The sequence below is a fragment of the Etheostoma cragini genome, chromosome 9 (assembly GCF_013103735.1).
Source record: "Etheostoma cragini isolate CJK2018 chromosome 9, CSU_Ecrag_1.0, whole genome shotgun sequence".
Lineage (NCBI taxonomy): Eukaryota > Metazoa > Chordata > Actinopteri > Perciformes > Percidae > Etheostoma > Etheostoma cragini.
In genome coordinates, this window is record NC_048415.1 from 17,287,425 (window position 1) to 17,310,924 (window position 23,500).

A 23,500-nucleotide genomic window follows, 5' to 3' on the forward strand; every position below is an offset into this window, starting at 1 on the left:
ATATATGTGTATAATTATAGCACTTACAGTAAATGACAAAAAAAGTTGACTTACACTGTATAACGGCCACATACAATGATTCCCGCCCACTAGTTGAACATCAGGGGGCCATGGTGGTAAATACTGTATGAAGGATCTATTGAATGTTTTTCTTCCTCAGGATGAAGAAGAGCTGCTCATAGAGAGAAGCAGAGGAGGCAGTTACAGTTTCAAATCAGCATTTCACTGATATTGCAAACATATTTTATAAATTATGCACCTTGTCTCTGAGCTCTATCACCTTAAAGAAGATCCACCGGCAGGCCTTGGCCATCTGGACTTTTTTTTTTTTTTTTTAAGTCTGTGGTCTCTCGTCATCCGTTTTGTTGGTTTGGCTATTGTTTCCCATCCTAAGTGAGATAAGGAGAGACAAATGACAAAAGTGAAATCTGTTATTAGTAGAAGCTGTGGACCTCTCCAGTTGCCTCTTCCTCAGCTCTGCTAAATGTATGCTAAATTGTCTATTTGCAAATATTAGTTGTCCTTCATGTAGTTGACGTTCTATGGCGATATCATGTGGCTGTGAGTTCTTCATCAGGATCGGGAAATCAACTTGCCATTCTCCTGCTGACTCTGCTAGCCTGGGCTACCTATGAGCCAACCAGCTGGCCGGTAAAGCTTTCAAATGTAAACATTAGAGTAAAAGGTGGAGACGATGAACTCCAAGACCCAGGTAAAGTAACCGTGACCTGCTTCCCAGCTGCTGGGTGGGAGAAGTCAAGGGAGTTAGCAAAGTTATCTTTTCTATTATGTTGATGATTAAATTGAATTTATTAAATTCATTTAAAACAGTGCTTATGTATTTTCCTCAAACGTAGCTTAAAGGCGGGGGAAAGACACAATAGAGAAATGTGAGTTTTACATATGAATACATTTATTTAAAAGTTAACTGCACGGTCAACTGTTCTTGTGAGCTTATTTTACTAAGAACACATTAGTGGCTAAAATAGAGCGAGTTTTAAGAGCTGTCTTAATTTGGAAAAACTTTAAGCACTAATTTGAAATGAAAAATGCACACTTTGCAATTTATTGCCAAGACATTGTTAGGTAAACTACCTACTTCTATCCCCAGCCTTTTGTCCTCTCCTACCAGCAACTTTAGCACTACATATACAAATCCAATATGAAACTGACTAAGCTGCTGTTTTGACCAAGACTCCATAGAAGAAGATTTTTTTAATCTCAATGGGACCTTCCTGGTTAAATGAGTTGTTTTTTTGTTTGTTTTTTATAGTTAAAGATATATTTCTTTAACTGGTGTTTGTTGTTGTGTTTATTGTCAATAAATCCATAACCAATAGCGTTTTGTCCCATCTCCCCTAACCTGTCTGTCGCACTTAATCCAAAGACTATTTGTTCCTACTGACTACAGAAATACATATTGTATTCTTCCCCTCGGCTCCCTTTCCACCCTGTGTATCCCCAAGAACAACAGGGATAAACAACAATGCAACTAATGAATACTGTGGCTTCATAGACATAAAATATATAGAAAAATAACTAAAATATAAATTACTACTCAGTACAGATGAAGACTTAAGATCATCAAATTATAAAATCCACCTTTTGACAGTTTTGATCTGTACATTAAATTAAAGGGACAGTATATCCAGTTTGTCTTGTTTCGGTTTGATCAGCTCAGACGATTAATGGTGGCTAACCATGTGAGAAGCCAAAAAGCAGTCAAGGTGATGTGAAACTGGGGCTCACATCTGCAGCTCTGAACTCACACACACAGGATGTTGTTTAGACTGGATTGAATATTTATTAGAAATAATCATCATCATACCTCCACTGTCCACTAAACTGCATGCACAGACAGGACATTTTGCAATGCACAAGCCATCTGGACACTAAAACCAAGAGAAAGTTAATTAACAAAATAAGAAGAAAAAAGCAATACAATTTTCAACGACAAAAATCTACTCACTGATGCAACCGCTGTTTCAACAGTTAACTTCAGGGACCATGATGGAGAACCTTTGGACAATAGGCTTTCTTGCATATTTAAGGGCCACTTGCAGCACCCACTGCCTCCAAATCCAGATCTTCTGCGATGGACGGATAAAGACTGCAGCAACCGACAGATATGTTGCAACAGACTTGACATACCATATTATACAAAAACACTGCAAATAGGTGCAAGCCAAATTGCCTCCCACTTGAGCAACCTTGCTGAAAATAATGAAGAGATTTGGGTAACTTCCTGTTTGTATTCTTTTCGTTTTGGACAGGGTTAGTTACATGTTCAGCACAGCAGGGGGCACTGCTTTCTGCCATAATGTGACCAACTTGCATTAATATGATTTTTAGCTGGACTGCAGTGAGGCCAGCCCTATAAACATTGAAGTCTACATAATACAAGTCTACAAATACATGCATCCGGAGGAATATCCTGCGGCACCGGAGAAATCCCAAAAGTGGAACGTCAAGGATATAGACTACATCTTACAGACTCATCTAACTATAAAGCAAGGAATCTGTTTGTCCGTCTGTGAGTGTTTCTGTCATTCAAACACTTAGAGGTCCATCAATCCAACCTACTTCACACTTGGTGTACGTATTGCTGAGGACCCAACGACAATATACAGTATGTACGTCTACATATACACTCACCTATAGGATTATTAGGGACCCCCTTTCGCCTTCAGAACTGCCTTAATTCTATGTGGCATTGATTCATCAAGTGGCTGAAAGCCTTCTTTAGAAATGTTGGCCTATATTAATAAGATAGCATCTTGCAGTTGATGGAGATTTGTGGGATGCACATCCAGGGCACGAAGCTCCCGTTCCACCACATCCCAAAGATGCTCTATTGGGTTGAGATGTGGTGACCGTGGGGGCCATTTTAGTACAGTGAACTCATTGTCATGTTCAAGAAACCAATTTGAAATGATGTGAGCTTTGTGACAATGATGCATTATCCTGCTGGAAGTAGCCATCAGAGGATGGGTACTTGGTGGCCATAAAGGGATGGACATGGTCAGAAACAATGCTCAGGTGGGCCGTGGCATTTAAACAATGCCTAATTGGCCCTAAGGGGCCTAAAGTGTGCCAGGAAAACACCCCCCCACACCATTACATCACCACCACCAGCCTGCACAGTGGCAACAAGGCATGATGAATCCATGTTCTCATTCTGTTTACGCCAAATTCTGACTCTACCATCTGAATGCCTCAACAGAAATCGAGACTCATCGGACCAGGCAACATTTTTCCAGTCTTTACCTGTCCAATTTTGGTGAGCTCTTGCAAATTGTAGCCTCTTTTTCCTATCTGTAGTGGAGATGAGTGGTACCCGGTGGGGTCTTCTGCTGTTGTAGCCCATTCGCCTCAAGTTTGTGCGTGTTGTGGCTTCACAAATGCTTTGCTGCATACCTCGGTTGTAATGAGTGATTATTTCAGTCAAAGTTGCTCATCTATCAGCTTGAATCAGTCGGCCCATTCTCCTCTGACCTCTAGCATCAACAAGGCATTTTTGCCCACAGCACTGCCGCATACTGGATGTTTTTCCCTTTTCACACCATTCTTTGTAAACCCTAGAAATGGTTTTGCGTGAAAATCCCAGAAACTGGGCGGATTGTGAGATTTCAGACCAGCCCGTCTGGCACCAACAACCATGAAATGCTCAAAATTGCTTAAATCCCCTTTTTTTCCCCATTGTGACATTCAGTTTGGAGTTAAGGAGATTGTCTTGACCAGGACCACACCCCTAAATGCATTGAAGCAACTTCATCTTGTAATAGTATATATATATATATATCGTACACATTTATGATACACATTTTTACTAATGTTAGCAAAGATGCTAGTGCAGAAACAAGCCATGCTTGTCAAACAACACTGGCAGGGTGCAGCTGGGGTAACAGCAAAGTTAACTAGTGTAATCGCCAAGTGGGTCGCTACAGACTGTAGGCCCATCAACATAGTTCAGGCTGCCTTTAAGGGGAACTATTGTTACAAGAATACATGACCTGTACAACGCTAAAAAAGCCACGAAGTGAGGCAGTTGGCAGAAGGCACTTTAATTGCACTAACTGAAGACCATTGGAAATGGATATCAACAAAGGGTGCAAATGGAAAGCTGGCCTATATTGCATAAACCTACTTGGCTACACCTGCCCACGTGAGAAACTGTTCTCTTTGGAGGGCAACATTCTGCAGAAGAATAGGTCAGCTCTATCATCTGAAAATCTGAACACGCTAATCTGCCTGAGCAACTGGTTGACAGGTGGCATGTTGCACAGGTGCACACAGTTTGAAGTTATTATCTATAACCAAGAATGTAGAGAGTGTTCCCTATGTCTCTTCACATAGATTATGGCATTCTATTTCTAAAATAGGCCTACATATTGTTGCATTCCTTTTGAGCTGAGATACTCAAAGGAATGCAACTATGACTTTGTAGCAGACATTACTTTGTAACAGTTGTTTATTGCTTTATGTCTGCAGTTCATATGTATGCGTCAACGAATTAAGATTGTTGTTGAACACTTGTTTGATAAATGTTGATGGTTGAGATAATAAAGCTGAAGAATATGTTTCTTTTGTTTGTCATGTATTTATTTATTTATTTCAACACTGCACATTTACAAGTAAAACTTAGTATTGTAAATGTGTGACTAATCGTAATAAATCACAGCCCATGACTGTGATTAACTTGATTGATTTTTTTTAATCAATTGACAGCACTATATATATATATATATATATATATATATATATATATATATACACATATATATATATACACATACATACATACATACATACATACACACACACACACAACATACTAATTTAACATGAAAAGTTTGTTTCCATAAAATAATAAGTAGATGTTTATGTTCACTTTCACCATTATAAAAATATAGATACTAAATCTTGATTGGAAGATGAACACAATGTCACATGTGCTATTAGCTGACATGCAACCAGGTGTTTGTGTTGTGCCTGTACTTTATTATCCAAAGTTATATTCTTTACCCTTTTTGTCCACTTATTACATTTTTATTATAGCAATAAACATGAAAATTGTCATACATACTGCTTGTAAAACATGGAGACTAATCATAATGTAGTGACAAAAACATTATCTATAATGAGGTCATTACAAATCTAACTACACTGCTGATTCGCTAAAGTTACCTTCAGGAACATCAAAGGTTGCAATATACTTTGCTTTATAACAATTTATCTTGTAAAAATAATTTGATGGCAATTTGTATTTATTCCCAGTGATGGGACAATTATCTTTTTGATAATCTGATAACATAGCTTTGACAATAAGGCTGTGGGCATGTTGTTCCCTCTAGTGGACACTAATGAGTACTGCAGACACAGTAACAATCCGTGAAGCTGTGATACTTTGTCTGCTTCACTTGTAAAGCCCCTGTGTGTTTGTGTGTGACACCTCACCACTGTGTCTCTTATTTCTGCTTCTTCTTGTTGAGGTAGCTCTGATAATAGAAGTTACTGAAGAGGACGATGAGGGTGACGCAGTAACTGAACACCACCACATTCATAGTGTCGGGGAAGTCACACTCTGTGAACAGGTTGTAGCCTGTGTGCAGGAGGAACAGCAGAAACTGCAGCTGGAGAGGAAGTCAGGGAAAATTTCAGATCAGGTTACTTTTCCAAAACATATTGTTCGTAGTCACAATTCTTCTCATACAGAGCAGGAGGCCACTCACTAGCTGCAGAGACGTGAGGTATCGCTTCCACCACAGATACTTCTGCATGTGAGGGCCGATGGCAGCCAGGCCGTAGTAAGAATACATCACAATGTGAACAAAGGTGTTGACCAGCCCGATGAAGAACGCTGCAGGATAGGAACAGAAGAATGTAATTTATGTCCTTTTCAGGGATGGCATATTTCATTACACTAAAACGCCTATCAAATAATGCTTCCACTACATAGTTTTTATATTACACCACTACTCACTCCGCGTAGGTCCATTACTGTAAACATATGGGGAGCATATTTAGATATTTACGGGTTTTCAGGGGCATTTCGATAGATCAAATCTAACAAAAATGGGGCAAAATGACTAAATAGCACATCTCGATGGGGAGCGCATATCAACAGAACACTGGCAATTAGAAATGGGGGTTTTCCTTCAAAACATTTAGCCCTCCTGTTGTCCTCAGGGTCAAATTTGACCCATTTTCAAGGAGTTTCTAAATCAGATGTTTATTGTACTGCAACGAGGTACACCCAGCAGGGTCAAAACATTACAGCACCATAAACGTATGGAAGAACTAGCAGAGTAAGGGCACCTTATTCTTTAAGTTGCTCCTGTTTGCCTTGCGCCTCACTGGTGGGGATGTGCACACTACCACTACTGCTGCTGCTCTACAGTCTGATTCCATCCAGTATAAAAGCAACAGTAACTCAAATAACCCCATGTTTCAACCAACTCAGTTGTGAAGAAGGGCATCTTTGAACGCATAGTATTGCATTGCCAGACCTTCAGTATCTCCACAGTGCTATGGAAAGACTGAAAACACAAACTGTTGCACCTTGAAGCAGATTGGCTTAAGCATCAGAAGACCACACAGGATGCACATGAAACAGGAAACAGGGGCTACAATTGCACAGGCTTTCCAAGATTGGACAATAAAAGATTGTAAAAACGGTCCGGTTTAGGCTGGTGGTGGAGGTGTTATAGTGTATTTTATTGGCACACGTTGGCCCTCTTAGTCCTAGTATAGTATTGTTTGTAGAGTATTGTTTCTGAGTGACCATGTCCACCCCTTCATGACCACAGTGTAGCCCGTCTGATGGCTACTGCCAGCAGGATGACGCCATGTCCCAAAATGAAATTATCTCACACTGGTTTACTCGAACATGAATTTGATGTTTTCGAATGGCCTTAACAACCACCAATTCTAAAAAAAGAATTTCTTTGTCACAACCAGCAGGGGATCAAATACTTTTTTTCCATTCACTATATATAAATACACACACACACACACACACACACACACACACACACACACACACACACACACACACACACACACACACACACACACACACACACACACACACACACACACACACACACACACACACACACACACACACACACACACACACAGTTGACTTACACTGTCCACCGGCCACATATTTGATTCCCGCCCACCAATTAAAGATCATGGTGCCATGATGGTAAATATGAAGAAACGTCAGCTGACTGTTCTTCTTCCTCAGGATGAAGAAGAGCTGCTCATAGAGAGGAGCAGAGGAGGTGGTTACAGTTTCAACTCTGCATATCACTGATGTTGCAAACATTGTTTTTATAAAAAACGCACCGTATCACTGAGCTCTATAACCTTAGAGAAGAAGAACCACCAGCAGGCCTTGGCCATCTGGAGGAAAGAACCAATAGAGAAATATGAGTTTTAGACATTATTCATTCTGTCTGAAAGACTAAATTAACTAAAGACTAAAGACTAAATTAACTGTGGAATTATGTTCCACTTGCAGCTTGTGAAAGACCAAATGTCTGCATAAACACACCAAAGTGACTGAACGTATCTAGTGAGACACTTGCTTACCCTTACTGCCAGCGGGCTGTTGCTGTAATCTACAGGCTGACACAGATAGCTGTAGTTGGAGAGCCAGGATGTGACCAGGAACTGGAACAGATTCATACAATGAAACACCACCAATATCATCACTTAGATCATAAAACCGAAATTCCAAGGAGGAAGCACCAGCTAAAATCTGGAAAACCGAATATGTCGATCTTCAATGTGCTCATCACTGGTCTGGTTTTCTGATTAAAAGAAAACAAAACGTGGCACAAACACACCTCGTAGAACATGTAGCCAGACAGGCCCACCATGGCAAAGTTGTAAACAATGAGAACGCCTTTGAGGTCAAGGGCTTCTCTGTGTTTCATTAGACGAGGGCCAGCCCACACCACGAAGAGGTACACCAGGAAGATGAGTACCACCGGGACGGGGGAGTAGACCAGCAGCCACTGGTCAGTCCTCTCGTCTGGAACATAATAGAGCTCTGTGTCAGGGACTATTTAAAAAATTAACATATTATATTACAGGGCCCACCTCTGGCTAAGAGCTTAAGAGCTGCCTTGAGTTGCACAAAATGTCAGGACCTATGTATGACACATTTCTGTTTTAATCTGAACAGGAAATTGCAGGTTCATTTATTTCAGTATGTAGCCTATGCAGTTTTGAGAATGTAAACCAAATCCTGATTCAACAATTTGCAATTGAGAAAAAATAATAAGGCAGTTTTCGTCTGACAGTGAAAGTCCTCCCTATCTTTGGGTCCGTGGTACTCCCATTCCTATATGTCACAAGATAATAACATGGTGGCTAATCATGTGAGAAGCCACAAAGCAGTGATTGTTAAGACGAGCAGGGGAGAACAATCTGAAGCTGCCAACTCACACACAGGTTTGTTATTTAGACTGGACCATAGGAAAAAAAAGTCACCATCTTACCTCCATTGTCAACTATCCTCTGGTGTATAGACACAACACGTTGCCATGCAGAAGCCATCTGGAAACATAGAGAAAGTTAACATAGGTAAAAATATGTAGCCTTTAAAGATAAAAAAAAATTATACTCACTGAAACCTTGCAACCACTGTTTTCACACTTTAGTGACCACGTTGGAGAACCTTTGGACCTTTGCTTTGGACCTTGTCCAGCCAACACGTATCAGCAAATGTCAACCTGCAGCCAGATCTTCTGGATGGATGAATAAGGACAGACTGCAGCGACCAACTGCACCAGAAACATTTCTGCTGCAACAGACCTAACTAAACCACTGCAAATAGGTGCAATCGAGTCGCCTTCCACTTTGAACGAGTGGAGAAGAAGTAATTGGCTTACTTCCTGTTTGGGAGTACATTTTTGACGATATTAATTACATGTTCAGCACAGCAAGGGGCGCTGTTTCCTACCCTAATGTGACCGACTTCATGATTTCAGTCTTGTGTAATTCCATTGATTTTATTATTCTGCATATGTGTATAAAAAAAAAGTCAAAAGCACCCTTTTATCCATCAAGGGATGAATGCAGATACTTATTTCTTAGTAAAATTAAATAAGTCATAACATGAAAAGTATTTTTCATAAAAAGAAAAGAAAAAAAAAAGAAATCGAGGATTTTGTTCACTTTTCCATGATAATGCTAATGCTTGTTTGGAATATGAATGATAGTTCAAATGTGCCATTGGCTGACATGAAATCTGGTTTTCATCTTTTGTCTGTGCTTTATTATCCAAAGTTACATTCTTTGAACGTTTTGTCTACTTGCATTTCATTTTTATTTTGTTAATAAACATGACATTTATTTTACATACTGCTTGTAGAACAGGTAGACTAGTCATTGTATGTATATATATTAAAAAATGAGGCCATTACAAATAAACTACACTGCTGATTCACTAAAAGTCCCTATAGGAAAATTAATATTTGATGACAATTTGTATTTAATTTCCAGAGATGGGACCATTATACAAAAGTAACAATTAGACATAAGTGCATGAAAAGGCACTTACACACACACACACACACACACACACACACACACACACACACACACACACACACACACACACACACACACACACACACACACACACACACACACACACACACACACACACACACACACACACACACACACACACACACACACACACACACACACACACACACACACACACACACACATCAAGATTCCTGTTTAACTGTGCTGAAGAAGGAGCTAAGGGAGAGCTGTCTGCTGCTGCTTTTAGCAGCACTCTGTTTTGTTTTTTTTGAGGTTTGTGGATTCTTGTCAGTCTTTGTGTTGGCCAGCTTCTGCCTTTTCCCATCCTAGGTGACAAAAAGTAAAGACAAATGATAACTGTGTAATCCGTTAATGGTATTTGATTATAGAATAAGGTACGTGAATGTATACATATATATACCAAAGTATACTTACCTTAGAAGTTTGTTCTTTTTGACTGTCCACAGAGTCGCAAAGCTTCACAATCTGAAGGAGTTAAACATGTTGATCCCATTAATTCAGACTACACATAAACAGATGTGGACACTCAGTCCTGCGGTCACTTCTTTCTGAAACAAACTCAACAACTACACCTGCTAACCTTCACATTCTCTGAAAATCAACCAAATAATCGCATTCAAAGAGAAGATGTTATTTTCAATTAATTGGATTAAAAGGTTTTTAAACTGCAGCTCCAAATAGCAGCGCGATATCAGTGGAAACTTGAACTCGGTACCAGTGAAATTCTGTAAAGTGGCACATGGAAACTACAGCAAGTGCCTTTGTACACCAGAAGTGCATTTAGCAAAGTAGCCAACTGCTGGTGCTGCAGGTATTGCTGACTTGACTAACACAGCAGGGGCGCACACACACAGAGAGAGAGAGAGAGAGAGAGAAACAAAACCTTTTTCAGTCCTGTGGAAACAGCAGCTTCCTGTAGAGCGGACCTGGTGAGCCACTGTGCATTTTCAATCTGTGTTTGTGTGTCAGTGTTCTTCAAACACACACTGTAAACCACATATGTCTGGTGAATGTGGGAGAAGATGTGAACCACCTGCAAACAGCCAACCAATGATCCATCAAAGGGTTGTTGTTGTTCTGGCTGCAGAAATAGTTTTTTGCATTTAAAAGTGTGTCTGACAGGTAGATGGTAAACAGCACGCTTACCTCTCCCACATACTGGAAGAGGCTCTCAGTCAGATGGGTTCCCAGTATCCCGCTGATCTGAGCACACAGCGACTTCTTCAGTTTTATCTCAGAGCTCTTCTCATCCAGCAGACGATTTGGAAACTCCCACAAGCCTGCCAGCAAACCTGTACGTTCACACGTACACACACACACACACACACACACACACACACACGTTATTTTTTCTTTGATTCTCATTTAATTTTACGAGCCGACTGCATCACAAACGGTACAACTTTCTTCGGTGAGTTTTAAACGTAGACTGTATAAAATAGGTTTTAAAGCACTCCCAAGTGCTGCAATACTCTCCCTTCTCTTCACTGAACCCTCTATGTTTACAAGCTTTTGGCGATGGGCAATGTGCTATAGGTGCCACAAAATAATACGAATGAAAACGGCAGAAAATCGTGATAACAATTCTAAGCTATAAACTTGTGATTCGTATTTTTCTTCTTTTTTTTTTTTTTTTGAATCGTGCAGGCTTACTCTGGACCACCACAAACAAATCCCCCACCAGGAAGACCATCTGCAGACACGTGTAACAGTTCCCAAACACAACCGGCAAAGGAAAAGTACAACGCATAACATTAAGGAAATGGGCGGCTCTCTGATATCAATATAAAGGTTATATATAACCTACCCCTGCTACTCAATCAAACCGCAAATATGTCCTCCACCACAACCCCTTTAAATACCGTTAAGTGAGAGTAATAATCCTGTCCACAGACAAAGAAAAACACAGATATGAGTTTCACAAAGTGTATTGAAACAAAACACCGTACTCCTTTATACAAACATATTCAACACAACCATAAACAATCCTGCACATTTAAACCCCTCCCCCCAAAAAAGACCCAATGTCCCGCAGTTCAAAAGTTCGTTAAAGTAACTTAAATAATCCGGATAAACAAAAGTCCTCCTCCTTTGAAAACAAACCCTGAACACAAACAAAAATGCCGGGTGAAGCGCGGCGAGACGCCGCAGTCAATAAGTGTTGCACGGGTAACTTACGCAACCTTGCCAAGTCCGATTAGTAAAAGGGTTGATGCAGTAGTCCAGAGTAACTTACAATTGATAATCGACTGAGAAAAAATAAACAATTTATCCCGCGGTGCATCCCATCTGGCAGGCCTGCGAAAACCAGAGCCCTCTCCAGTCGTCACCGCCTCTACCGTTGATCTCCAAAGTCTCTCTCCCCCCGACGATCAGTTGATTCCCCCTTACGTCACAACCCAATCTCCTTTACACCCCCGCCAACAACAAACCACTCATAATGGAACAATGTATACAAATGTCAGTATGTAAACAATCCGTGGTCCCAGCTTAGGCCTCAGACAACACAGCTTATTACTTTCTACAAGTGACAGCAAAAAACAAATACATATAATGCATGTTCCCCATCACATAAAAAAAAAGCTGCACATGAAGATAGTATGGGTGACCATTACACACGGACCTTTATTAGGCCTCTGTGTGAGCAAGTACTCGTCCTCTCCCTGCTCTCCAGGTCTGAGCACCACACAGGTCAGAGTTCTCTCCACGCGAGGAGGCTTCTTTGCCGGCTTTCTGGGGAAGTTCTGAACACCTAACTCATCGTCCCAGGGCTCCGAGGGACACAGCTGACAAGTCCCACTGTTTACTGAGGGAGAACAGAAAACACTTAATTAATTATAATAACATGACTATGTGAAGGTCTGAGGATGAAAAGAGAACTCAGGAAGCTTACTACAGTCTTCTATATCAGGCAGGGTGGACGGCTTTTTGTCCAGCTTTCCCAAGAGCTTCCTGGAATTTTTCTCTTGTTTGAAGTTAACCTGCACATTCGTACACATATCCCAAAACTTTTCAATAAGCTCCAGAGCATTAACTATCTATATTTACACTTTTGCAAAGCACAACCCATAACCAATGCTTTATAACACTAGTTTAGAACCTTACCTTGCGGAAAGAGTGGCAGTGAGAGTGCACGGGACACTGGCTGCAGAGAGCTCCTTTGGGAGTGCAGACTCGTGCTCCCAGCTCCATCATGGCCTGGTTAAAGTCCCCGGGTCTCTCAGGGTCCACCAGTGTATTGGCTATACTCCTGAAATGGAGCAAACATTTTTTGTTTTTAAGTTTTGGAATATATATGTTTGCTTTACTTGTATCTGACTCCTCGCTCACTCTGTTTTTCGCCGGCTCAGCCATGACGAAAGTGTAAAAAACACCATACCTCGTTAGCCGGTTCCTTAATGGGCGTTAGTAAGCAGTGCCGTGAAGCAATTAGTTAATTTGAGACCTGAACTCACGCAATACTTCCTGACGCCGAATCCGGAAACTATATTAAATACATGTATATATTCCAGAGTGGATGAATCTTAAAATACCATTTAAATCTTTTAAATCAATGTTTTTTTCTGTGCTTTGAGCACATAAAAAGCAAATTTTCATTTTCCAAGTTCATTTTTAGATTTGGATTGAAAAAGCTGAAAAAAAGTAGGAGTGGTCTGCAGCATGCAGCATGCAGCATGCAGCACAAGCTAAAGCGTTAGAGGTGCAAGCTGAGATAGACGGACTGTAAACTGTTTCAACTACAATACCTTTTGTAAAACTGGATTTCCTAATCTAAATATCTAAATCTCACCTAAAAAATATGAAACAACAACAACTGCTGCCTGGACTATTCTGAGACAACTTCAAACACACAGGAATCCTTCTGTGTAGACATAAACAAAGCTGTCCTTGCCAGACCAACTTAGAACAGGTTTGTGTGGCCAGTTTGGCCCAGCGGTAGAGCAGGCACACACATACTGAGAGTTTTATACCTGGACACAGAGGTCCAGGATTCCAATCCGACTTTTGACAATTTCCTGTATGTCTTCCCCCTCTCTCTCTCTCTCTCTCTCTCTCTCTCTCTCTCTCTCTCATAGCTGTCTTGTCAAAAATTAAAAGGTGAAAAAGCCCAAATAATAACCTTTAAAAAAAAAAAATAGCAAATCAAAAGTGTACGCAGAGACCATAATTGACCAGTAGAGACAGTGGTTTGAGTGATAGGCAGACACTGATGTTTACTGCATATAGAACTTACAAAAGCAGGCACCAAATCCAAAAAAAAAACGCCCACAACATTAACATTTATAAAAATTAAAGTTGGTGTAAGGAACAAAGTCAAAATGCAGGTCCCTTGAGGATTTTAGTTTGAAGTTTAATCTCACCAAAGGGCCTCGGTTACTGCAGGACCTGTGCTGTCAGCTCCGATGGCTCTCAGGCGACACAGCACCCGAATCACATTGCCATCCACGGCTCCAGTAACCTAGGCAACAGAGATATTTTTTTCAGTAGTCGGTGATAAACGAGGTAGTAAAACTGCGTGTGGCCTAAGAGTTTGCTCGGGCCCATAGACACACACACCTGGCCCAGTGCTATAGAGCCTACAGCTGCAGCAGTGTAGCGTCCCACTCCAGGCAGCTGTTTCAGCAGGCTGTCCACCGTGCGAGGCATCTGCCCCATGAGCTCTGACACCACCTACAACAGGCAAGTGATACAAGTGAACAACCTTCACAATAATATTTCCTCCTAAGTCATTATTATGTTTAATTTTAAGAGGTATGTAATTTCTTTGTCTATATCCACTTCTGGGATAGCTCAGAAATTCCGGCAGATGTCCATCTTTACGGACGGATATTTGTTACCTTCCACTTTCTTTGTGTTGGAATTATCTAAAGGACTATGGTTAACTGCTCCTCAGATCTCTGCAGGGTAAATCCAGGCAGCTAGGTAAACTATCTGTCCAATCAGAGTTTTCTGTTGCACGAGCAAAACAACTTTTGAACCTACATGTGTTCTTCCAAAACAAGTTCCTTCCCGAGGGTACTTTGCAGCAGCAACGGAGCTTGGTCCGGCGCTTAGCACCACCCATGAGGATTCTGATTGGTTTAAAGAAATGCCGAGGAACCAGAGCACGCTTTTTCTCCCGTCCTGGAATGCTTTTTGGATTAGCCAGACCCTCCTTCACACACGCTGTGGGGAAAGGTCTGGCAATGCGAGACTACTCATTTCATTAATCTTTGCACTGAGCCACAAATTTAGAGTGAATGAAGAATACAGAAGGCATTTGATTAAAATGAGATATAAGTCAGACAAATTATTGATTTACAAAACACAATGCAGACCTTTTGAGCTCCTTCATGCAGTCTTCTTCCTCTGGAGTAGTAGCCAAGACCCGCCCACATCTGGTTCACTTCCTACACATAAATGAAATCAAGAAATTTAGTTTTAAATCAATACTATGTTCAAACCACAATCCTCTTTAGTGACTACTTTTAGTAATCACCTCTAGAGTAGCAGCTGCCAGATCCTGCACAGTGGGCCAGCGCTGGAACACAAGGGGAGAACGAGTTTTAATTACACATAGTGCATGCAATATATTAATAGGGCTGCACAATTAATCGCACATTTAATCCAAATTGCAATATCCAAATTGCAATATTTGTTAAAGGCAAAATATGTGTCTAAACATTCTGAATTAAGTACTGGGGGGCTGCAGAGACGTCCTGGGACTACAAATCCTATCCTACAGACTAAAGGAACTTCCTTTTAAAAATAAGTTTGGTAATGCTAGACAAATTATAATACATACTTTTTCTCTGACTATTATAAAACTCCTTGCATAATAATACCATGTTACACTGATAATTTTAAACAAGATACCCATAGAGCCTTCATCTGTCCTTGTGAAAGGCACAGGATGTTTCTGGATCCAAGGAGATGAACTGACAACATCCACCTTGATATGACTTTGTCTTAACATCCACTTTGTATAAATAAGCAGCTGTTGACAGTTTCCAGTTGGGCATCCTCTGTACTATTCTGTAGTGTGAAAACTGTCTCCTTGTGTAAAGGAAACAGTTTTACAAGTAAAAATGAACTTTTATGTAACGTCAGTGGTCTCTGTCTCAATTTTGGAGATTATTTAATCATTAGATTTATAAAATAATTTTGTGTCTGTGTGGTAGTTTATAGACGGTGCCTAAGCACCGCCGGCAAAGACCAATTTTATTTCTCCAGGTTGGAGGACATAGCTTCTTTGTTTGGTACAGATTCTCGCAAAAATCACACTACATGACTATAGTACATGTTTATTTGTATTTCAATGAAAATGAGAATAATGATTAAAAAAAAAAAACTGATCATTCTCTCTGATATTGTGAATCATTTCGCAATCGCAACATCAGTCAAAAATAATCGTAATTTGATATTTTCCTCACATCGTGCAGCCCTATATATTACACAATGATACATTTCATATCTAACAAGGCCTTTAGTAAAATGAACACCTCAACCTACCTTTATCCATTTGATGTAATAGTCTATCACAGTGGCAACTTGAGTCTGTTGCAGCATGATTTCGGAAACCCACACTAAAACAAAGATAGAAAACAGTCTCATAAAGAGTGTCAGATTTAGCGGTTTAATTTTGACAAGAAAACATCTTACCTGCATACGTCCTGATGTTGCTGTCTGACTCTGTCACAGCCTGAAAAGAAATACAAGGAGCCAGTCAATTATAGCATGCACAGATGAAAACCAAGAGGCAGCAAGGGCCCTCCAGGAGTCCCTGTCACATTGAAACCCCAAATTTTCAAACCAAATCTACAAAGGTTCTGAGTGCTGTCATCGCCTCAGGACCAGCTGCTGAGGCTGCTGCTAAGGGGAAGTAAGAAATACTAAATAAAAAGGAGACAACATTTCATAGGGCAATGCAGATAACGCTTCTACAAGGTGACAGCATTATTTTTTTTTTACATGTGCATAATCCAAGGTTGGGTCATTTATTATTCAGTAATAGATCTATTTTAATATAGTAATCCTAAAATACTGTCAGTTATCATCGTTAAGAAATTATGATATTCCAAAGCCCTAGTATAATTTACTGTGGCGATGTAACCCCTGTTTTACTTTTAGGATTGGTAGTGTGACTAAATAAGTTAATACAAACACTAATGATCAAATTAAATTGTGACACGTGTGTAAGAAATCTGTGTCCAAATAAAAAAGTTGGTTTCATGTACACTGAAGTAACCATATGTCTGAACCAAAGTTATACACCTTCTGTACTTTTATAATACAAAATTAAAGTCTGCACAAGCAAATATGTGTATTTAAAAAAAACAAAAACAAAAAAACAGTGACATAAATGTTTCTTTCTACCAGAGTCCTCCATGGCAGCTCTCTCTTCTCCTTGTCGTACCAGTTGAGGAGCTGAGAGCGCAGCAGCACAACATCAGCGGGATCATGGAAAGTGTGGTATGTTGATGGTGAGGAGGCATTCGTGGTTTCCTCTGGAAGACCAAAAACATAATTCTCATTCAAACTAAATGACTGTTGTTAAAGCAATACACTCCAGGATGGACCCTATTGAGGAAAAAATATCCAGTGGGCAGATTTCTTATATCATAACTTTTTATTACTGGTGATGAGTTTCTCACCCATCATTATATTTTGTATCAAAACGTGGGAAATGTATGTACTGTATGTACGTGTGTATGTATCAATGTAACAATGTATGTGGCAAGATTCCCCTATATCTGTAATCGCAGCTAAATTTTACAAACACAACATCACAGACACGCATTCGACATTTCAAGCCAGGCATGAATTGTGAATTAGTGCTTTTAAAATTTGACGCTGCTGACAGATGGAACTGGCTTCAGGAGTCTCTTAAATTAGAACAACTCTATTCTATTGGGACATTCAACATGATGCTTGAAAATGTGTTACAAAGGGACTGCTCTTGTTTTTAGTAGCAATCTTATTCACCTACATTGGTGATTGTCATTGGTTTTTATTGTTTATATGAACTGTAATTCTGTGATTGCTCCTTCATTTATTTATTTTTTTACATATTGTAAATTGAGTATTGTTTTATGATCGGATTATGTCATGATCATTTTATTTATTTGTACTGTAATTTTGTTGTTGTTTTATATTACTTTTTATTTGTGCTAAAATCATTGGGAAAAAAAGAGAGCTAGCTTGATCTCAATGGCCCTCCCTGAATAAATAAAGGTTATTTCTTTTAATTTCCTAGTTCATAATTGCTTTATAAGGCGAAGGCCCATTTGAAATAATATAGAATGCATTACCTGTAAAAGTGTGAAATTGAACATCATGGGCCCTTAGGATTAATGTGGTTATTCGGAGGGTGTTACACATCCCCACTTAGTTAAAAAAAAAAAAATTTAAACAAAAAATAGAGACACAGAGTGCATTACATCGTTCGAGTGTTTCTTTTATTGTGTCCATCTGAGTGTTGGGTAAAATTATGGTCTGAGAGGTTCAATGTGAGTTATTTCATTTATCTCATGCATGCACAATACAGAATATTTGCAGAAAGACATCGACAGACAAATGTGGGTCTGGTTCATAGTCACTATTATTAGTATTGTGGATAAATTGACGTGTGTACTCTAGCACAATGTATTAATATCAACATGGTTGGTTAAAACGTTACCTTTCGCAGCTGTGCGTGACCTCTTCCTCGTTGGTTTTGCCGTATCTATCATCTCCAGTCCGGCTATTTTGCTTTGTAGCATTACTAAACGAAACCTGCTCATATTAAAATACAACGTGTAAAGATTTATTTCATTTATCGGCCCACAGCACGAAAACTCTGGTTTAATTTACGGATTCATTTTGGCTCCCGCCACGTTGTTGAGCAAGGACGGTCGCTGCTTGTCCAATCCGCTGCAAGTAAACAGCAGACGTACGTGTTACGTCATATCCGGTAGGCGGGTCAAAATCAAAGAATCTGAATCAGAAAAACTTTATTGATACCCGAAGGTAAATTCTGTGTTGCAGTTGCACAAATAGTATAAATATCAAGTAGAAATATAAATAAAGAAATATAAGAAGTGTGGATATATAGTGTATTTACATAGTTAAAGGAATTTTATGATATGGTATTTACATAACATTAACAAAATTGAGCAATGTCTGGTTGTGCAAATGTATCATTTCACATTGATTGTTGTTGATTATCATAACCCTTAATTGGAGAAGGCATTTATTTCATGAGTGCATATTACAGACTGTAAAAAATAATAAAAATGTCAATCATCATTTAAAAACTTTAAGGAAGGATCTTTGCAAATGCTATGAGAAACAATAAAATGCTTAAAATATCCCAGACAGTTCAAAATCCCATGTCGAGTTAAGCAAACTAATAACAAATTAGTGTAAATTGTATAACATTTTTCTGTATTTATTTCCTCTATAATTACATGTAAAGTTCTAAATGATTACTTTTAAAAATATAATTCCATGAAAGAAAAAGAGAGACAGCAAATCAAGAATTATACTTCGGTACGTCTTTTAATCACATAAAATCAGTATTTACAAACATATTCTAGTTTATTCATCTTCATTATTTTTTTTTTCAAACGATTGTTTTTTGGGGCATTTTTAAGCCTTTATTTTTACAGGACAGCTGAAGACATGAAAAAGGAGAGAGAGGGGGAATGACATGCAGCAAACGACCGCACTTCGGAGTTGTCCCTGCAGCCGCTGCGTGGAGGAGTAAAGCTCCATACATGTGCGCCCGCTTTACCTACTGAGCTAACCCAGCCACATTCATCTACATTATTAAGTTGATTTGTCCCTCCTATTAGCCTTCAGAGTTGGTCACCATCCAAAACTGGAACCATCCAAGATTGAAAAGAAAAGAAATAATTATTCTCACACGGTTCAGGCAACCTAGGAAAAAAAGATTTAATGAACAAATAACAATCAATACCTTCAGTGATGTTAACCTTGTTAGTTAGCAGGATTTCTGCTTGTGTTTCATCCATATTTATGTACAAAGTGTCAGCTTGGTGCTGTAGAAAGATGGGGAGTTGAATCAGTTAGTACTCCCTTTTAGTAGCTTCTACAGTGACATTTTAACTGATATTATTGTAACATTTTGTAAGTTATTAAAGTTTACCATAAAGGCTGCAAACAGTGTGCTGCCGATGCCTCTCTGCACATGTTCCTTAATAACTGGGTATGAGCAGACAAAGTGCTGATGGGCAGAGATAAAGGTATTAGTGTCTGTCTGTGCACACATATGTACAGTCTGTGTGTATGTATGTATGTGTGTGTGTGTGTGTGTGTGTGTGTGTGTGTGTGTGTGTGTGTGTGTGTGTGTGTGTGTGTGTGTGTGAAAGCAGGGATGTACCTTCAAGGCCAGACTGGCTTGTATTTGGGAATCAGTGTGTTCTCTGTTGCCCATAGCGTACAGAAGATGTTGGATCACTCTGAGAGAGAGAAGCTCCCGAGAAACTTCCTGACTGTCTTCGGCCAGCAGGCTTCAACACATTCAGCACCATTAAAAGATATCATATACTCCTATTATCCTATCATAACAGCTAAAACTATAAGATGATTAAGTCATTAAAGCAATATACTACTAATACAAATTAAATAAATTTCAGTTTTTTTTACATATCACTATAAAAAAGGAACATCACATTTTCTGATGTTTAATGTGTAATTAAACATTAATTTCAATATGCCTGGTAACACGGGACATATATTTCTTACCGTATAGTTTTAGCTGCAGCAGCTTGTTGCACAAACACAGGCAGAGATCCAGTCATCTTGATTATATCAGACTCTGATAGGATTGTATGAATCAACAAAATACGTTATAGTACCTTGTTAATGAGACCAAATATATTACATTATGTAAAAATCAATGCTAGCACATTAACTGATAGGTTTGGGTAGGCGGTAAAGTATGTTTCTGTTTCAGAAATTGTTGAAATAATAAGCATATTGTGGGTGGCCCTAAAGGAAAATATATTTCCTGTCACGGATCAGTCCAAAAGGGTTACTGTACTGTACAAGTGTTGGGGGAAAAGTCCTTACTATGCTTAACCCTCCTGTTGTCCTCAGGTCAAATTTAACCCATTTTCAAAGTTTCTGCATCAGAAATACAGGTTACTTAAAACCAAATTGCCTCAAAAATAACATGGATGCTTCCATATAACGCTTTTTTGCAAGTAAAATGAAGGATTGGATCATAACTCTCATTGAATTGTCAGGGTTTAATTCTACTTTGTAGCATTTGAAAAACAAAAAAAAACTTTTCAAAACAGTTTCCTGACTAAACATTGACCAGTCTGTGATCTACTCCTCATGTGCTTTTTTTTTAAAGGTATAAGATAATATTAATAAGGTTTACTGACCAGGAATTCCATCAATAAGAGGAAGACTAGTGGCAATAGGTGAATGAAGTTGGCTAAGAAGCTGTTACACAGAATGTGGTGATAATTTATGCTTTACAGACAAAACAGGAGGACAACACAAGGGTTAAAACACACACACACACAAACACAAACACACACACACACACACACACACACACACTTCAAGACCTAAGTGTCACCTTCCATATTGTGGTGCTGCTGCACTTTTGCTTTAGTAGGCCTCAGCAGGGTCACCAGTCCACTGAGCAACATTGGCCTCACATCATAACACTTCAGGTCTAGGATCAGATCTGTAGCTGCCAGAGATACACACAGGGAGAGAAGAGAGTTGAGCGTGATGACATTAAAATGTGATGATTTCTTACAGGATTGACCATTTTATTTATCATACGTAGTGGCATTTCAAAGTAAGTTTCAGTGCACCCACAAACAAACAATTAGACAGCCACAAGTCTACCACCATGTGGTTTTAAACATTGTTCTCAGCTTACCTTGATTCTGAACCTCCAGGTGCAGGGACCTGAGCATACACAGCAGAGGGTCTACAATGCTGTGATGGGCTGTTTTCATTTTGGACTGTGAGAGAAGATAGTGAGAGACCCTATTGTTTTTCTTCTTATATGGTAAATATATCACATTTTTCCATGAGGTCCATTGAGTGAAAGCGCAAGGATGAGGGCATGTGCATGCTCTGAGAATGATGAACGTGCATTCTGGCATTATTATATGTTTTGTGTGTATTCTAATGCTATACCTGCACAGTCTGTAATGTGTGTAGGACCATTTGCTGGGCCTGAGGCGAGGTACAAGTCATGAGAGCAATCAGACCTTTGTAGATTTGGTTTTGATATTTGGGGTTTCCATGCGACAGGGACTCTAGGAGGGCCCATGCTGCCTCTTGGCTTTCATCTGTCTTTGACCTAGCCAAGCACTGTGCAATAGATTTCACACCTGCAAGAATGTGAAAAAATACATATAGAAATAGATGGGGCATCACAGATAAGGCTACTACAGTACTGTATAAATAATCCAAATGGGAAAAGGAAAATACTTGAGCATCAAGTAACGTGACTATAAATAGAGGGAAATCAGCATGTCAAGTATTAAACAGTGCTTAAAAAACGACTGTACTGAACTGATCATATGTGTAGTGAATAAAGACGTTTGTATGTATGCCAGGAAAAATCGGTGTCAAATTTACCATGACTTTCACAGATAATCTCTTTGTACTTGCGACCAGCATTTGAGATGGTGAACAGAAGACGGAGGGCGTTGGACTTCTCCTCTTCTTTGGTCTCAATGTGGTTCAAGATGTCCAGGAGAGTGAGAACACCTCCATCCTCCAGGAACTCCATTAGGTACTGATCACTAAGCATAGTGAGAAAAGTGGGTCAAAGACAAAACTACACAATGAGTGACACAGATACAGTAGTTTAAAGATTATTATGCAGCATTTCATCTCACTCACTGGCCTGATGCAGAGAGGAAAATCCCAATTGCCTTAAGCTGCAGTCCCAAGAATGTCCCAAACATGTATCTGAATATTCAGTGAAGGACCTGGTCTTAGTTGATTGCACAGCCAATCCAGAACAGGAACCAGAAGTAGGCTAAGCCTACTTCCTACAGGACTCAAACCTTCAAATGTCTTTATGTATGATTTGATTTCAGACGGCCACAATATAGTTAATAGTATAATACAGTGCGTTTAACCAACTCCCTTCCTCATCCCTTTTGTCACTTTGTCAAAGCTACAAAGAAGACCAGCATTGTGGCATACAAAATACATTACAGGGTCAATACACAACATAACTAATTTGTATTAACTTATTTTGCATAAATGTGTTTATAGGCTTTTCTACTGTGCAGGCGGACAAAATCAGCAGGGCCTAAAGTTAGTGTGGGGACAACACTCCTTACCAAAGAAAGGATACGTGAGTCTCATCCAGGTGGTGAGTCGAGCCAGGAAGAGGCTGGCAACCTGTGCAAACTCCAGCTCCAGCTCATAAAACGTCTTCCCTGTGTTTTGACTCAGGAAAGTGTTCAACATGCGGCTGCGGACTGTCCTGTCACCGCAGTCCCATTCTCGAAGAAAACTGAGCACTTTGCCGATATTCGCTTGTTTTTCCTGTGTTGACATCTTGTCTGCCCTCCTTCTTTTTATTTAGGTCAATTTGTGTTTTTTCATCCGCTCCATAAACCATAACCAGCCATAGTAGGACTCCTGGCTGTAGCTGTCTCAATTTATATCTTCAAAAATAATGTTTTTTCGCGAGCTTGATTTGCTCTTAATCTTCTCCCTTACGTCAGTTTAGCAGTTAGCTGACGGTTGCTTAGCAACGCCCCCACAATCTCAGTGTGGCGTGTAGCAAACGTAATTTTACCGTAGCAAAGGAAAAAAAAACATTGGTCAGGAGGACAGATATCAATTCTTTAATAACCTGGTAACGTTAACGTTATCCGGGATGCCAACTGCACGCATTAGGCCGTGAGACACATGCATTTGACTGGTT

At 39.6% G+C, this 23,500-nt stretch overlaps 3 protein-coding genes across 3 annotated transcripts in view; all 3 read right to left on the bottom strand.

Moving 5' to 3' along the window:
• The window catches only part of LOC117950222 (elongation of very long chain fatty acids protein 4-like), a 20,700-nt gene extending 11,815 nt beyond the window's left edge, over nucleotides 1-8,885 (bottom strand). Inside the window, exons 1-8 of the mRNA XM_034881022.1 lie at nucleotides 8,644-8,885; nucleotides 8,517-8,575; nucleotides 7,860-8,047; nucleotides 7,603-7,683; nucleotides 7,357-7,413; nucleotides 7,153-7,267; nucleotides 5,733-5,860; nucleotides 5,460-5,633 (exon numbers count right to left, since the gene is read on the bottom strand). Of these exons, the coding sequence (XP_034736913.1) occupies nucleotides 5,469-5,633; nucleotides 5,733-5,860; nucleotides 7,153-7,267; nucleotides 7,357-7,413; nucleotides 7,603-7,683; nucleotides 7,860-8,047; nucleotides 8,517-8,574 (792 nt within the window). The 5' untranslated portion in view covers nucleotide 8,575; nucleotides 8,644-8,885 and the 3' untranslated portion in view covers nucleotides 5,460-5,468. The remainder of the gene's footprint in view (nucleotides 1-5,459; nucleotides 5,634-5,732; nucleotides 5,861-7,152; nucleotides 7,268-7,356; nucleotides 7,414-7,602; nucleotides 7,684-7,859; nucleotides 8,048-8,516; nucleotides 8,576-8,643) is intronic.
• Nucleotides 8,886-9,677: 792 nt separating this feature from the next.
• Nucleotides 9,678-18,478, bottom strand: mutyh (mutY DNA glycosylase). Its single transcript, XM_034881019.1, has 15 exons — nucleotides 18,254-18,478; nucleotides 16,951-17,081; nucleotides 16,237-16,276; nucleotides 16,087-16,160; nucleotides 15,074-15,115; nucleotides 14,913-14,984; nucleotides 14,152-14,265; nucleotides 13,956-14,053; nucleotides 12,700-12,844; nucleotides 12,488-12,575; nucleotides 12,218-12,400; nucleotides 10,741-10,886; nucleotides 10,478-10,627; nucleotides 10,009-10,059; nucleotides 9,678-9,899 (listed from the first exon to the last, which is right to left on the bottom strand). Exons 1-15 carry the CDS (start codon nucleotides 18,354-18,356, stop codon nucleotides 9,756-9,758), a joined length of 1,581 nt encoding a protein of 526 aa, XP_034736910.1. The 5' UTR covers nucleotides 18,357-18,478; the 3' UTR covers nucleotides 9,678-9,755.
• A 699-nt stretch (nucleotides 18,479-19,177) lies between these two features.
• Nucleotides 19,178-23,372, bottom strand: armh1 (armadillo like helical domain containing 1). Its single transcript, XM_034881020.1, has 12 exons — nucleotides 23,229-23,372; nucleotides 22,922-23,135; nucleotides 22,459-22,527; nucleotides 22,192-22,358; nucleotides 21,745-21,941; nucleotides 21,482-21,566; nucleotides 21,170-21,286; nucleotides 20,323-20,395; nucleotides 19,958-20,087; nucleotides 19,724-19,801; nucleotides 19,535-19,616; nucleotides 19,178-19,435 (listed from the first exon to the last, which is right to left on the bottom strand). The coding sequence occupies exons 2-12, from the start codon at nucleotides 23,125-23,127 to the stop codon at nucleotides 19,413-19,415; spliced, it is 1,227 nt and encodes a 408-aa protein (XP_034736911.1). The 5' UTR covers nucleotides 23,128-23,135; nucleotides 23,229-23,372; the 3' UTR covers nucleotides 19,178-19,412.
• Between the last annotated feature and the right edge of the window lie 128 nt (nucleotides 23,373-23,500).